The 16,970-nt window shown below is 44.3% G+C and overlaps 2 protein-coding genes across 2 annotated transcripts in view; both read right to left on the bottom strand.

Annotated features, from left to right (window-relative positions):
- Positions 1-4,306: 4,306 nt before the first annotated feature.
- LOC308370072 (uncharacterized protein) lies at positions 4,307-9,492 on the bottom strand (the record flags this gene model as incomplete). The annotated part of the gene is made up of 6 exons (XM_080844635.1): positions 9,432-9,492; positions 7,767-7,967; positions 5,769-6,254; positions 5,439-5,492; positions 4,799-5,061; positions 4,307-4,510 (listed from the first exon to the last, which is right to left on the bottom strand). Exons 2-6 carry the CDS (start codon positions 7,906-7,908, stop codon positions 4,307-4,309), a joined length of 1,149 nt encoding a protein of 382 aa, XP_080700761.1. The 5' UTR covers positions 7,909-7,967; positions 9,432-9,492.
- A 1,985-nt stretch (positions 9,493-11,477) lies between these two features.
- Positions 11,478-16,970, bottom strand: part of LOC308370474 (synaptosomal-associated protein 25) — a gene marked incomplete at its 3' end in the record, with an annotated part of 12,389 nt that continues 6,896 nt past the window's right edge. The window contains exons 4-7 of the mRNA XM_080845127.1: positions 15,772-15,883; positions 15,122-15,259; positions 12,830-12,974; positions 11,478-11,543 (exon numbers count right to left, since the gene is read on the bottom strand). Coding sequence (XP_080701253.1) covers positions 11,478-11,543; positions 12,830-12,974; positions 15,122-15,259; positions 15,772-15,883 — 461 coding nt within the window. The remainder of the gene's footprint in view (positions 11,544-12,829; positions 12,975-15,121; positions 15,260-15,771; positions 15,884-16,970) is intronic.

Below are 16,970 nucleotides of genomic sequence, written 5' to 3'. Positions count from 1 at the left end.
ATAACATTGTGCTTGACATGTGACAGGGCTGCAAGTAGTGCAAAAGTGTTCCTGTACATGTGTGGATAGTGCAAAGAGTCCCGTGCTTGTGTGTGTGGGGATAGTGTAAAGTGATATAAATACTTAAATAAAGGAAAGAAAGTCCAAGGCCTAGTGTAGCCAGTAAAAAAAATTGAAAAATGTAGAAAAGGATGGAAAAGGGATGGGCAGTGGGATGGAATTAATTAGTATTAATTGAAGTGTATTTGGTTTAATACTATTAACACACATTGGTGGAGGTGAGAGGCTTGCTGTTTAAAGACAGAAGAGCAAGCCCTCTTTAGGAAAGAACATTTTGAGCTGTTTAGGCCAGAGACCAGAACCTTGTTTTTAGGGATCCAAACAAATACTCTGCACTTTGGTGAGGTGAAGTGGATATCTTGTCTCCTGGACAGGTCAGAAGAACACAGAGAGGTCTGATGAAACTTGTTACAAATAAAAGCATTTCCTGCCCAGGATTCGCAGTCAGTAATAGACTCCAATAGACTTGTGTTCAAGGTACCGCTGTAACTATGGTTACACAGGATAAGGACTTTTTACACACAAGAGGCCATATTTGTTCACCTTTAAGGTGCAGGGGAGTGTGTGGGAATATTTTTACTGTGGCCTGCTCCCACTCATCCTGTTGGAGAAGGCTGACCTGTGCTCTATCAGTAAATGGGATTATTTCTCAGGAAAGTAGCAGCGCCAGCTGGTCGTGTATTAAATAAACCACTGAGGGCCACGACAGGACACAGCCCTGACCCAGTCAAGCCCAAATACAGGAAAAACATTAGCAATGTATTTCTTCACCTTTCACATGTTGTTGTAAGGCCTCTGATGCATAAACTAAAAGTGTTCACAATTTTTTGCTTACGTTTTAGTAAGTTTCATATAAGTTTTATTTTTATAGGGAAATCAAAGCTCGTTGTCGGTTGAGGATCGGTGGTAACTGGTCTCTGATGGGTTAAAACCAGTCACCTAACTGGTTTTAACCCTTTAGAGACCAGAATTACTTCCGGTAACCAGCAATCGTCGGTTTACAAGTCAGTATAACTTCAAAGAATTTCTACAGACAGTTTAAAATTCAGGCAAACGATACCGTTATAAAAATTAAAGGTCCTGATATTAGCCAAGCAAACGTAGTGTTTTCCATTCCAGTCAGATGACAGGTCTTGACCAATCAGAGACCAGAATGACTTCTTTACTTCCTTACTTACCACGGTTTGTGTGCTTACCACCCATCCTCTACTGACAGTGGTCAATCCACACCTTAAGCAGAAGAAGTGGTTGACACAGAGGCTGTGGTCAAATGGTCCTTTTTACTAAGATGTCAAGAGCTAAATGCTTAGCATAGGGTGCATATTGGACCATCCCTTACGAAAGGAAAGTAGATAATGCCATCCCACAATTCATTGCGACAACAACAAGACCCACACCAATAACAAACAAAAATATAGATATATATTCAGTATCGCAAAAACATAGGTAAATCCCTGATTTTGCATTGAATTTACAAATAGAAGAATTGCGAAAAACTGGGTGTACTGTCTGAATCAAGAATAGCTTTAGAAATATAAAAGATCTATAGGTTCACCAGTACACTATAGCTATAAAAAGATTAAATATCTATAGGTTCACTAGTACCGTATATAAATATTTAATATCTATAGGTTCACAAATACAGTATAGCTATAGAAATATTAAAGATCTATAGGTTCACAAATACAGTATAGCTATAGAAATATTAAAGATCTATAGGTTCACCAGTACAGTATACCTTTAGAAATATTAAAGATCTATAGGTTCACCAGTACAGTATAGCTGTAGAAATATTAAAGATCTATGTTCACCAGTACAGTATAGCTATAGAAGTATAAAAGATCTATATAGGTTCACAAGTACAGGGCGACTGTTTAGTGGAAATGCATTTATTTTCACCCCCTCTGAACTGGTCACAAAGTTGCCATTGCAATAATACCATCTTTTAATACAAGTATGACAGTAGTCCTGTTAGGAAAACAAACAGGGAAGAAAGATGTTAGTTCAAGTCTATCAAAGTAAGAGTTAACAAATAAAACATCTTATGCCTTGGATTCCAAACGTGGAGATAAATAAGGGAATAAGGTTTTGGGGGGCAGAACTCCCTATTCATACAACACTTAACTTAAACCCAACTCCGAGGTCAAAGGTTGAATTACAGTCACCTTACTAGCTGTACATGGGCTGCAAACAGGGAATAGGAGAAGGAGATGCATTACAACACTTTGGATAACCGTCCAGCTACTGCTGTCAACCCAGAGGAACAGGAAATGATGCAACAGGAAACATCTGAACACACCGATCAGAAACAGCATCCAATCAGCAGTCTTGGTGAATTGTGCTGACTGTCTGACATTATCTCAAGTTTATATCTCTAAAGCTTATGTGTCTTTACTTCTTCCACAGTATTTCCATTAGTCGTTTAAATAAAGTTATCTATCAGGATTCCTGAAAGTCATTCAAGCTGATTTCAGTACAGTGGAATTACACATCGCTACATTTATACTCCTACCTTTCATTTCTGGAGCCTCTGGCTGCCAACATAGGGCTGAAATACACATACGCGTCTTTTTTCAGGCATAAACGCTTCAGCAACGCCTTGGCAAAGTGCGGCGGCCAAAACAGAAGCGGTGCGCTTCCCTGCCTTGCGCTGGAAAGTTGAGAATAGTTCAACTTTTAAGCGCACCTAAAAAAACGCCACAAAGACGCAACGCGAGGTGGAGAAGGGGTGCCCAAGCAAAGTGCGCCGTACCATAGGAATCAATGAATTTGCTCGCGTCCCGTTTTAAAAAAACGTGTATGTGTATTTCAGCCCATATGCAGCACAAAGACAGGGAGGATATTACATATGTGTCCATGTGATAAAAGACATAATTAAATGGATCTGGAGAATCTTATTCTGCAGTCTAGGGTACAAGGGGTTAAAACCAACATGATGAACCTCGATTCAGCTCTCATTATCATATTATAATTACTCATATTCTCACATTCCCATACAAGCTTACCACAATATACATATCTCTGCTGTGTACAGTCAATATGGACACCTCTATGTACACGCAATTAGGCCATCATTGAATTGCACTGTATTGCGTTAACCGCATGAGGAGGAGAAACAAGTAGGGTCTGACTGCATCAGTTCTGAGGCGAGGGCCCGTTGCTGCATTCTGACTCCAACAGTATGGAGACAAGGGACAGTTGCTGCATTCTGCAGGCCTCTTGGCTTTACTCGTTTGCATTCTTTGTGACCGGTGAAGCTGGGTGAGAGGGTCACACAGAGAGAAGAACGAAACTGACCTGAGAACAGCAGCACCCTTCGCTCTGCTTTGAAAATGCATGTGAGCCACTGAACGGCTAACCGTTGGTCCCGGTCTCATTCATGACAACAGTCTGAGTAGTGTTGGTAGGCGTTGATCTGTTGTTTTTTTTTTTTTTTTTTTAAGATCCAAGTCTTTTTCTTTTACTGTCTAAAATCAACGCTGTCTAAAGGGTATTCTGTTCAAATGTCCATGATCATATTTCAGTGCTTGGTTGCGTCAGCTTTGCAAACTCTTAACTGAAGCATTACGGAATGACATGATTTAACATGATGGATACATGGGGACATACCGATGTACGGATTCATAAAATACATTGATTTAAAAAATATCCCAGAATTTGAGAGTCAATTTGACATTTAAAAAAAAAATGTTCCAGGTCTAATAAAACAATGATAATTTCTCAAAACTTTCCCAGTGTTTCCATGATAGATATCCTTGGTTAACTACCTTTTAGAGGTGCAGTGTGTCGGGTAAGGGAGTTCTATTAGCAGAACTGTAATATACTGTTCAAGTGTAACATAGTGAGATCAGCCCACAGCTGCCGAACATTATATCCAATAAAAGTGTGACGTTAAACAAAGCTTAAAGGGCTCATGTTAGGCAACAACTAACATTCCAAACTTAAAGTGAATACATCACTTCACATATTATGGCTACTCAATGCGGTCGCAAATGATGACATCATTTTGGAAAGAAGTAGAAAGAGGTGAGGGTGGGGTATTCAGTTGCAATCTGCAACATCACCACTAGATGCCACTAAAACCTACACACTGCACCTTTAACTTGTTTTTTTTCTTTTAACGCAAGGCAAAAAAAAAAAAAACCATTACACCAGATATCATCTTTTCATCCAAGTCGATTTTTCGCTAAAAACGTTGGGGTCCTCCGTCCCCCCCCCCCCCCCATACCCAGGTGCATCCTGGGAGCTAGGGCAGGAGCGGGCGGCCGTTGAGCTTGTCCTGCATGAGCGTGAGCGCGCCCGCGGTGAAGTCGCGCAGCACGTGGAGCGCGTCGCGCTGCAGCTGCAGGGAGTCGCGCACGAAGGCCTGCTGGGTCTCCACCAGCTGCTGCACCGACTCCGACATGGCCTCCAGCGATCGAGAGATGGACCCCATGAGCGCCGTGGCCGCCTGTGATAGTATTTGAAAATTAGAGGTTAGATTATTCAATGTAGTCCACAGTCAAAAGTTATGTAAGGGATTATGTATAGAACGCAGGTCATTGTCGGGAAAATAAGCCCCGACAGGGCGAACAGCACCCCGACGCGAAGCAATGACCGGCGTTCTATACATTATCCCGCTTATTATACGGCTAAAACAAAAAAAATAACTTAACACAGTGTGTCTTTTTACAATGTATTTGTTTTTGTTACTATACGTAGTGTTAAAAAGCAGAGAAATAGTCTAATAATCTTTTACCTGCTGCTCCTGGAGGCTCAGCGAGGCGCTCTGGGCCAGCTGCTCCTGAAGCAGGCCGCTCTGATGGGGGGGCGCGGCCGCCGCCGTCGCTGCTGCCGAGCCCGGCCGCGGAGGAGGCGGAACCACCGAGGGGGACGGTGCGGAGACGGAAGGAGTAGTGGGGGCCACGAAGGAGCCGACGATGCCCCGGAGGTTGGAGTCGGAGGAGGCGTCCAGGATTGCTGTGCCTCGTTCCCGGCCGTCGTCGAACTTTATCAAGCTGTCTGCAAGATCCACACAGAGAGGACATGTTCAAACACAACTGAACCACGTTACATTTACATTTAGTCATTTAGCAGACGCTTTTGTCCAAAGCGCCTTACAAGGACACATTTTTCAATTACACCGATGAATCACTGCACATCAGGATCAATTAGGGGTTCAGTGTCGTGCTCAAGGACACTTTGACAGGATATCGAACTAGCAACCTTCTGATTACTGAACGACTTCCCTACCTCCTGTACCACGGTCGCCAGGACAAGACAATTATTGCCTTTTACCTTCTATGTCTGGACACATTAAAACTAAAACCCAATACACAGCAAGACAGGGAACATCAAAGCCCGAATACTGTTAGGACAAGACAATTATTGCGTCTCACCGTCTATGTCTGGAGCCTCAAACTGGAAGTCGGTCAGAGGGTGTGGGGAGTTCCCTGCAGAGAAAAGATGCATGATGTTACTTCATCTGTCAGAAATCAGATTCAGAGTTCATCTACCACACACAGCCAAAAAAAACACCCTTTTTAACATTGATAAAGCTTAGCTTGATCAGTCTACTTGTCGCATTGTGTTACCTCTTGGTATGAGATGCGGCGTATAAATTAAGTTTGATTTGATTTGAAACACAAAATAAAAAAAAAGATTCATGCTCAACACTCACTGGTATACATCATGTCTATAGGCAGGCCCAGATCAGACTCAACACTCACTAGTATACATCATGTCTATAGGCAGGCCCAGATCAGTCTTGGTTGGCAAGGTAGGAGGTGGCCCAGACATGACACCAGAGGCTGGTGGGGGTGGCAGAGCGGGCAGCAGCATCCTCCCGTTGGACGTGGTGGGTGGCAGTGGCGGGGGCAGCAAGGGGCCCATGCTGTCGTCGTCTCCGTCGTCCCCCTCCTCAAACGGGCCGCCGTAAGGCTGCGCGTCGGAGGACCCGGACCCGGGGGTGGGCATACTCAGGATCTGGTGCACCATGGCCTCGATGGGCGAGAGGTCGCGGGCCACGCGGGCGGACGAGGCTCCCGAGGCGCGCATGGCCGCCACCTTGCGCTTGGTGTCGCACTTGAGGTCGGACCACTTCTTGATGATCTCCAGGATCTCGCGCGGGCACTCGCTGATCTCGTTGATGCGCGCCGTGATGGCAGCCCACGTGCGCTTCTTGGTGTCCGACGACACGCCGCGATTAAACTTGCCTGAGGGAGGAGAGGAGAGAGGGACAGAGAGACGAGAGGAGACAGAGAGACGAGAGGAGAGAGGGACAGAGAGACAAGAGGAGAGAGGGACAGAGAGACGAGAGGAGAGAGGGACAGAGAGACAAGAGGAGAGAGGGACAGAGAGACGAGAGGAGAGAGGGACAGAGAGACGAGAGGAGAGAGGGACAGAGAGACGAGAGGAGAGAGGGACAGAGAGACGAGAGGAGAGAGGGACAGAGAGACAAGAGGAGAGAGGGACAGAGAGACAAGAGGAGAGAGGGACAGAGAGACGAGAAGAGAGAGGGACAGAGAGACGAGAGGAGAGAGGGACAGAGAGACGAGAGGAGAGAGGGACAGAGAGACGAGAGGAGAGAGGGACAGAGAGACGAGAGGAGAGAGGGACAGAGAGACGAGAGGAGAGAGGGACAGAGAGACGAGAGGAGAGAGGGACAGAGAGACGAGAGGAGAGAGGGACAGAGAGACAAGAGGAGAGAGGGACAGAGAGACGAGAGGAGAGAGGGACAGAGAGACAAGAGGAGAGAGGGACAGAGAGACGAGAGAAAAGAAAGAAAGATGGAAAAAAACATAGATAGATAGATTAGTTTACTCCACTGGCTGATTCTAATTCTAATTCTAAAACCATGTAAACTCATTTACATTACATTTAGATTTAGTCATTTAGCAGACGCTTTTGTCCAAAGCGACGTACAAGGTAGAGAACAGTCAAGCTAAGAGCAATAAAAACCTGGTGTAACTATAAATACTACTTTAGATAAGAAATTAAAAAAACGACATAGAAAGAAAAAGAAGTGCAGGAATGTAACTGCGGAAGTGCAACTTAAGCACTTGTCAAGGTGCCAGTCAGAAAGGGAGGTGCTCTCTGAAGAGTTGGGTCTTCAATAGTTTCTTCAAGGTAACGAGGGACACCCATGATCTGGTAGTAACTAAGTCAGTGGTTCTTAACCTGGGTTCGATCGAACCCCAGGGGTTCGTTGAGTCACTCTCAGGGGTTCGGCAGGGGCCAAGACACACACAGTATGGCCTGGTTCACAATAGCAATGTCGGGCCTTTTTTTATACCTACGTTTTGAAGAATACTGAAGGGTTCAGTACCTCCAATAAGGTTAAGAACCACTGAACTAAGTAGTGAGTCCGCTTCTGTTGTATCCTCCATGCAGGCCTATTTAACAATGCTGTACATTCCAGTCGGCTCTTAAGTGTTAACAGATATAGCTCCGAGACCTGTTGAATATCTCACTAATGCCACACTCATGCATAGACAAACAGACAAAAAGGTATATTTTAGTGTTCGTAGTATAGCAGTGTTGAATAACTATGTGATTACACCCAAAGTACAACCTCATTCGTTCACAATAGCTTTGGGTGAAATTCTGGACAAGCACAGTGAAGCTTAAACACGGCCTGTTAGAGATGTGCAACGGTCCTGTACGGAGGAGTTAGTAGCCCAGCCCTGTTCCGTGGTTCCGTGTGCGTTAAGGCGGGGAACCCTTACCAACGAGGATGTGGCGGTTCCTCCTCACTTCGTTAAGCATGAGCTGCACCTCCTCGAAGGAGAAGCGGGACTTCCTCCTCTTGAAGCGCACCCCTCCAGCGCCCCCTCTCCCTGTGCGGATGTAGCCTGGGTACCCCGACATTGTGTCCAGTACCGGTCCCCTTCAACACACACGCTGGACAGCTCTGCTCAGCACCTGGACTGGAAACAAAATGCATCGGACAGGTTAGTGGTGTCAAGCATATGGAAATGAGCCTTAGTGACAAGTGACTATGTTATGGCACAGATAGTGACACACACACACTATGAATTCAATCTCTGCATTTTACCCATCCAGGGTAGTGATACACACAGTGAAGCACACTAATCCGGAGCAGTGAGCTGCTTTTGAGCGCCCGGGGAGCAGTGATCGGGGTTATGTGCCTTGCTCAAGGGCACCTCAGCCCTGGATGTGGGCATGGGACTGCAGACGGCATATCATAATACACTCAGGGCCGTAAGAAAGAAAGAGCGAGATAAACTTCTGTATCAGCAAAACTGCAACTGATTTAATAAATATATTGGCCCAAGGCTGCAGCTTTATTAACATTCCTCCTGTTACAAGGGAAAACCCCACTACAACAATGAGCCAATGATATTATTACAACACACGATGGTGTTTTAGGTAGATATGCCATTTCATCTGGAATGTTAACATGGTTTCTGGTGACATTCCATTCCTTGAATTGGCTACCTCTAAGATGTGTTCTTTGTATATTGTTTATTTGTTTAAATATTCAACTTTAAATTACACTATGTATGCATTCAAGAAAAGGTAAACAAACATTGGTAACCGTTTAAAGCAATGCAATTCAATCTACATACTTAAATAAAAAATGATAAAATGTGTTACAGCTGAATTCCTGCGTTTGTCAGCGTTTTAATTATGACCTTTGATCATTCGAAGAACCTAAATTAACCTGTGTGATAAACCTGAGCTAGTCTGTCTGTGACTCACTTCCATGTCACGACGTAACGACCAACATGTGGACAGAAGCAACGAAAACTCCGTAATTGCTCCCAATCAAAATGCTATTCTTTACTAGGCTGTATATTCCTAAGCACAGGTGATGCTTTTTAAAAAGACAGACGGGTTATTCGCAAATATCAGATCAACACGAATTTCGATTCATTGGTGCCTTCTTCTTTAAATTAACCATTACTGCTAATTGCTAATGCTTCCTGGTTCTTTGTTGTGCCATCGGTGTTCTCGGTAGCTAGCTGTGATGTACGTGCAAGCAGCCGATGGTACAGAGTCGACCCTACGCCATCGTAGATTTGTGTCGAAGGCGGAAATCACAAGGTTGACCTTCTTTAAGACAAAAAGTACGCGACGAATCGCTTAAGAAAATACAAAATTGAACATGAATTTGATGGACATTTGAGTTGGTTTCAATCAAATTCATACTGTGCATTGTTAAAGAGGCTGATTTTGAAACGCTAGCCGGGGACAGACCCAGCTAGCTCGCTAACGTAAGCCTTGATGAGATGTCTTTGTTGCTGGCTAGCTAGCGACATTTTTCCTAAATTGTGCGTACCATATCGAATATCTTTACAATAGTAAGACCGTCATAGCAGAGAGTAGCTCAACTTTTATGTCCAATGTATTGTGTTTAGTATACTCACGCGTAAATCCCGATGTAATCACGAATATTCTCGGTCCGTCGTCAGTGTATTCCTATGATTCTACCCGAGAAACTTCGTAGCGCAGAGAACCCCTGCGTTGCGCAGACTCAACTACGCGCCCATCAACGCAGAAACTACGAACCACCCTAGAATACGGGTTTGGCAAAGTGCCCTCAATACTCAGGGGACTGCCTACCCACTTTACGAAGTTCACATAATTGTCTCAACTGCAGAAACAAGCAAACAATCTCACTTACTCTGAAGGGCCTTTCTCATTCACTCATTTTTAAACGGTATGACCCTTCTTATTTAGTAATTACCTCATTCTTGTCTCTTGAATTTTAGGCGTTCTAGACGACTTTTCAGTCTTTTTCTTGTTACATTTCCAACATAGGGCTTATTCAGTTAAACATAAACATCTGTGCTTAATTTAAAATAGATATGGTTAATGTAATACAGGAGGCTACATATTGTATTCAATACACAACTCATTAGTATCTGTAGGTTATACAATTACTTTATTACTTTTGTTGATGTTTAAGAAAAAAAAACAATGAAGGGTGACCACTCTATTTAAACAGAAGATAACTTAGACACACATTTGGTACATCAAAGCAAATTTAAGGTACATTCGCACATGAAAAGAAAAATATAAATAGTAAAAAAACAAAAAACCTTGCAAACAAGAAGATTACAGAAAACATCCATCCATTAAAAAATATATTAAATGTACCTTAAGACAGGGTTCTGACACCCTGTGGGTGGATTTAGGCAAGATTGAATTATAAAATAATTAAATTAAATGGATAGATTAAATTACGCAAAACCCAATCAATGCTTCCACTCAACACAGGATGAGGAAGATGTGAGAGAAGTTCCGATGGAACACTACTCCAAAAGCTGTTTACTTGTATAGCTGAGAGTGTTTACCGTTGACAGATAGCTATTAAGTGTCTTTATATGTATTTTTGTTTTGAAAATAATGGGAGACTGCAATATTAAGACAACAACATAAAGGCGTGTGCAAATCCTTTTTTGCCCCTCAAACAAAGATGACAGACAGTATGCTGTTCACCTTAATCAATATCTTCATTGATTATCCTTGTAGTGGCTTGGGCGTCAAAACCTTATGCACGCAAACCATATTCACTGCATTCACAATCCAAGCACTAACTGAACCAATATATTATCTGGCCTTTGCCAAGTAATGGGAGCCCATGTACTTGCGTAGACGTAACTTTAAAACCTCAACCGTGCAATGTGAGTAAGGGTGACTACGTCTCATTTATGAGGTAGTGAAAGGCTAGATGAATTGAGGGGACAGGTAGGTAGATAAGGATTGTCAATAGGGGTGGTAGCAAATCAGCTCTTGGTTTGGGGTTGATCTCACTGTCATGCTCCATAGTAGTTAGCTCAGCTCACAGACAGCACGAGAATGACGAGTCGATGCACGTGGCCTTGCCTACTGCTAAGAGGAGTAACTTTGTTGATTGGACTTATAGTAGTGAGAGTTTCGGGACAGGTCTCCTCAACTGAACACGAGCACAGGGTAGAGAGAAAATGATGCACGCAACCAGAGGTTCCATTTTGAGCTGAACAAAGAAGGTCTACTGGCTGATGTAGTTCTCTTTCTCACCAGTAGGTGGGAGATTTGAGAATGCAGCAAAATGACAGTTGACACGTGTACATTACTGTATTTCAGACAAGCTTCACTTAGGCCGATATTCATCAGTAATAGATGTGACTAAGTTTTCTGTAAGGCTGTAACATTCATAACTTCAGTAGGCACAGTATAAAAACAATATAAACAACACATGAACAAGTACAACGAATTGCATAGACAACAAAAACAACACAAAGAGGGCTATCCCAACAGGTAGCTTTTCATCAAAAAGTGTGTCGCTGCTGTATGTGTGTGTGTGTGGGGGGGGGGGGGGGAGGGGGAGGGGGCGGGTGGGTGTAAGGGGGTATGAGTGTGTCTGCCCGCATAACAAAAGAGTATTGAGAGAACTGTGTATTCACAGAAACACCAGTTTCTTGATGTCATCACTTCTTCATGAGCCCCTTGGCCTTCTGATTGGCTTGGGTGATGCGTAGATCGTTAAGAATGGCCTGCACAGAGAGGAAACAAGAACATAAAGGAGAGACAAGATTGGTTAACAAGGGTCTGTAAAACAAGAAAAGCATTCTTAAAAAGCAGGTATTCATGTCTTGTGAAAGAGGCCCCCAAACAACGCAGTTGGTCCAACAGTTACTACTATAAAAACACTAAGTGCAAGTTGGCATAGTCTATTATATGTGTATTATATGGTATAGGTATATATGATAGTATTATACAGTATGTATAGGCTGATATATGTATATTTGTTAGTATTATTTGTCGGTTGTTGTATGTTTAGCATACTGTATTGTATATTTATCTTGTATATTTAGTAAGGTTATTTAGGTTATTATATGTTTATTACTTCAGAGTACTTGTACAGAGTGTATGTCATGTTTTGTTCTGTTATACTATAGTTATGTTATGGTAGGTTTTTTTGGGCGGTGCCTTGTGTTAAGAATTTCAGTGTTCAGTCTGACCCTGTGTCATTTTGTGCATCTGACAAATAAAAGACTTGTAACTTGAAAGTTGTCAAGATCAGACTCTTGGGAAGCCTCTACTCTAAAATGGAGCTTTACAAACGCCAACATTCTCCAACTAACACCAACTGCCGGCGCACACTGCACCGACTGTTGGAGAATGTTGGCGTTAGTTGGAGAATGTTGGCGAAAGTCGGGGCAGTGTGCAAGCTGGTTTAGATGTGGCCCCTCATCAGGGCCGAATCAGTCCCAAGGTCAACCAGTAGGACAAACACTATCATCCGTCAGGCGTCTTTGCTGGTTGGCCCAGTGGAGGGGTCTAGTGTCCCTCTCTACCTATAAGAAGCTTTAGAAGACCCAACTCTTCAGAGAGCACCTCCTGTCCTAACTGGCACTTCGACTAGTGCTTAACTTGCAACATTCCCGCACTTCCTTTTCTTTTTTTATATATGCCTTATGTAAAGTAGTATTTAGTGTTACACCAGGTTCTATTGTTCGTAGCTTGACTGTTCTCTACCTTGTACGTCGCTTTGGAACAAAGCGTCTGCTAAATGACTAAATGTAAATGTAGTGTGTGTGTTTGTGTGTGTGTGTGTGTGTGTATGTGTGTGCTAAATGACTAAATGTAAATGTGTGTTTGTGTGTGTGTGTGTGTTTGTGTGTGTGTTTGTGTGTAAATTTGTGTGTGTGTGTGCTAAATGACTAAATGTAAATGTGTGTTGTGTGTGTGTGTGTGTGTGTGTGTGTGTGTGTGTGTGTGTGTGTGTGTGTGTGTGTGTGTGCGCTAAATGACTAAATGTAAATGTAGTGTCGCTCACCTCCCGCTGGATGCGATCGATCTGAACGTTCTGGGTGTCGATCTCATTGCCCATGTCTAAAGCCATGCTCCGCAGGTTACCAAGGATACTGCCCACCTGAGTCAGGTTCTCCTCCATCTCATCCTCTCGAGCATCGTTAGTCACCCTAGAGACAGCCAGACATACGCGCGTAAACACAGGAGAGAGTATGTTACTCTTTGTTCTGAGAAGACGGACAACAAGATCTGTAACAAGGGGTGAATGTAGTGTACCCCAACGCAAAAAGGTATTTGGAAAGTCTTCATTTTTCTGTATTGCCATAACTCGATGAAACACTCTGCCAACAGAAATCCTCTCATGTGAAAGTCCCCACACCTTCTCACATCTTGTCAAGCGCTGCCTATTGTCAGGACAGGAGTGTTCACATTTATGAATTGTTTGGTAATTTTACTTGTTGTTATTATTATGTTTTTATGAACTATTCCATCAACCTGCCCAGGGACTACAGGTGGAAAATAGCAAGGCAAACAATGCATTTTCTACAGGATTCATGTTTTATTGTGCACTGTCCCTGTTTGAAAAAATAAATACAGAGGTAACATCCGAATGTAGAAAGCTGTTCAGGGTTGTTCACGTCCGCTTAAGGCTAGAATCACACTGAATGACTAACATAAAACAGTGGTACCCTAGAATCTCCATGTCCCAAATTAACCGGATGCCCTTAAATTATTTCCACATCTACCGACAAGATAGCATTTACAGTCACTCAGATGTTGACTTTGAGGTAACAGAGTGGTGACACAGCGTTAACATTAAGGGCAAAGTACACATACAGCAAATACATTTCCCACCTGATACTGCAATACTGTCCTAATCTTTTAAGCCGCGATGTGAGTTTATATGAAGTTAAACTTCTCGGGATACAGTGGTACAGGAGGTAGAGAAGTCTTTTAGTAATCAGAAGGTTGCTAGTTCGAATTCCCTGTCGAAGTGTCCTTGGCCAAGACACGAACCCTAATTTCTCCTGATGTGCAGTGTGCCATCAGTGTTAATATAAAATGTTTATACATCCTTGTAAGTCGCTTTGGATAAAAAGCGTCTGCTAAATAAATACATGTAAATATAAACTTCCCTCCCTTCTTGTGTTCACTGTAATTTCTTTACCCAGCATGCAGTCGTTTCCTTCCGCACCATTAAAACCTGTCTGGCTCGCGCGCTAACCTGCCCTCCCACGATGAGACTGGTCCTTTGTGTTCCTGTTCCTGTTCCTGTTCCCGTCCACAAACACCCCACCTACCTGACATCACAAGCGCCGGCTCCATGGCTACCTTAGAGCTACAATTAAAGGCTCATGGCTCATTACTCCATCCCTGCCTTGCTCCGCCACTGACGCCATGCCACTAAATTTATCCACCAGGGTCGGCGTGTGAGCCTTGCGCGCTCGTACTTGCGACAGCGGAGCTGCACCCTTACAGGGACAATTACCCCTCTGTGTGATGCAACAGGGGCAATTACTTTATGTGATGCAGAATGGGCAGACCCAGCTCTTCTGACACGCTTGTAACGAACATGTGCACTCTAACATTCTTTATTATCCGCATGGAAACATGGATACAAAGCTGAGGTAATGAGAGCAGTTGTAAGTCAGTTAAGCTCAGTATTATCTGGCTAGTTTAAGATATAACTCATCACCTGGGAATTACCTTAGAGTGTAACACAAGGTTATGGTGCACCAAACTAGACCCTTATGTCTCAACTATGAGTGTCTGTCAGTGTGTGCATGCAAGTATGTGTTGTGTGAGGGTCTGTGTATGAGCTTTTGTATGATTGCTGGGGTGAGTTTTGTGTGTGCATGTGTGTGTGTAAGCGCATGTGTGTGTATGTTTATGTGTACTTGTGAGTATGCGTGTGTTTGTGTGTGTAAGCGCTGTATGTGTATGTTTGTTTGTATTTGTGAGTTTGCGCGTGTGTATGTTTATGTGTATTTGTGTGTGTGTTTGGCGTGTGTGTATGTGCCTCTCTGTGTGTTACCTCAGTATGTATCCCCCAGTCATGATCATCCTCTCCCGGTCATGTTTGTGCATGTGTATATGTGTGTTTGTGCGTGTGTGTGTGTGTGTGTGTGTGTGTGTGTGTGTGTGTGTGTGAGTGTGTTTGTGTGTGTGTCTGTGTGTGTGAGTGTGAGTGTGTGTGTGTGTGTGTGTGTGTGTGTGTGTGTGTGTGTGTGTGTGTGTGTGTATTTGTGTGTGTGTGTGTGTGGGTTTGTGTGTGTGTGTGTGTGTGTGTGTGTATGTGTGTGTGTGTGTGTGTTACCTCCGTATGTATCCCCCACTCATGATCATCCTCTCCCGGTCGTCCACGACGCGCGAAGACGGCTGATTGGACACCACTCCATCCTGGTTGTTGCCCCACACCTTCTTATAGGCCCCGCTGGCTTCAAAGTCCTTAAGTCTTGAGGACACCACACACACACCACATACACACACACACACACACACACACACACACACACACACACACACACACACACACACACACATACACACACACACACACTCAGACGTTACACACACCTAACAAACAGGCACACATTTACTCATCTATGTCAATTATGTGTGACATAAAACTGCCAAAATAAAATATGTATGTATATGTATATGGCTCATTAGAATTCAGTATCTTTTAAAGTGTGTGGGTGTGGCAATGTGGACACACCCAGTGAAAGCCGCAAGAGCAGATATAGCATACAGGCACACAGACATGCACACATCCACCTATACACACACACACACACACACACACACACACACACACACACATCTCAGGTGACCCTGGCTGCACGGATCTGGGCCTGAGACATCAGCTGCTGTGAGGGGTAAGACCTGAGGGGGGGCGCTCTTCCAGCTGCACATACTTCTCACAGGAACAGAGGGGTTAGACCTGAAGGGGGCGCTCTTGCATACTTCTCACAGGAACACAGGCCGCAGCATTTGCCCAGATCGGTCAGGTTCTTCTCAGCCTCGTGCATGTCCTTGTTGATCTGGTCCAGACCCTCCTCGATCCGCTCCAGTTGCTCTGGACAACGGGACAAGGAGGAGGTGCAGGGGTGGGGTGGGACAAGGAGGTGCAGGGGTGGGGTGGGGTGGGGTGGGACAAGGAGGTGCAGGGGTGGGGTGGGGTGGGACAAGGAGGTGCAGGGGTGGGGTCGGGTGGGGCGGGGACAAGGAGGTGCAGGGGTGGGGTGGGGACAAGGAGGTGCAGGGGTGGGGTGGGGACAAGGAGGTGTAGGGGTGGGGTGGGGTGGGGTGGGGTGCATAAAAGTGCAGGGAGAAAGAAAGTGATAGGGAGATGGAATGAGAGAAATGGGAGATGGAGAGATGAAAGAGAAGAATAGAAAAAACAGACGAACGGAATGGAGGATGGGATTAGAACACAGAGGGAAGGAATGGAGGAGAAAGAAAGGGATAGAGAGAAGGAGAGGGAAGATAGAGCACAGGGAGAAGAGAGGGATGGATAGAAATGAAATGAAAGAGCGAGGAGGACAGAAAGATAGAGGGGTATTTGGCAAGGAGTGTAGGGGGTTTGGTTCGGGGGATCACAAACAAAACAAACAAAACAAAAAGGTTTTCTTTCTCACTGAAGCACCACACAACCAAAACAAGCAATGCACCTAGCCACCAGCACCACCACATGTCAAATTATAACTAAAACAAGCATCCTAACCATGAGTAAACCAAAGGGGAACACCGCGCGTTACAACAGGAGGACGACCACGCTCCACAGAACATGTGTGACGAGAAGCTGTGTTGTTGGTGAGAGATGGACTGTTTAGATAAACCTGATGAAAGACCTGATTACATCAGGGCAGTTAACGCCCTCTAAACACACACACACACACACACACACACACACACACACAGACACACACACACACACACACACACACACACACACACACACGCACACACACACACACGCACACACACACACACACACACACACACACACACACACACACACACACACACACACACACACACACACACACACACACAGACACAGACACACACACACACACACACACACACACACACACACACACACACACAGACACAGACACACACACACACACACACACACACACACACACACACACACACAC

This window comes from Sprattus sprattus, assembly GCF_963457725.1.
Source record: "Sprattus sprattus genome assembly, chromosome: 9".
NCBI classification, from domain to species: domain Eukaryota; kingdom Metazoa; phylum Chordata; class Actinopteri; order Clupeiformes; family Clupeidae; genus Sprattus; species Sprattus sprattus.
This window is presented reverse-complemented; position numbering and strand designations above follow the sequence as displayed.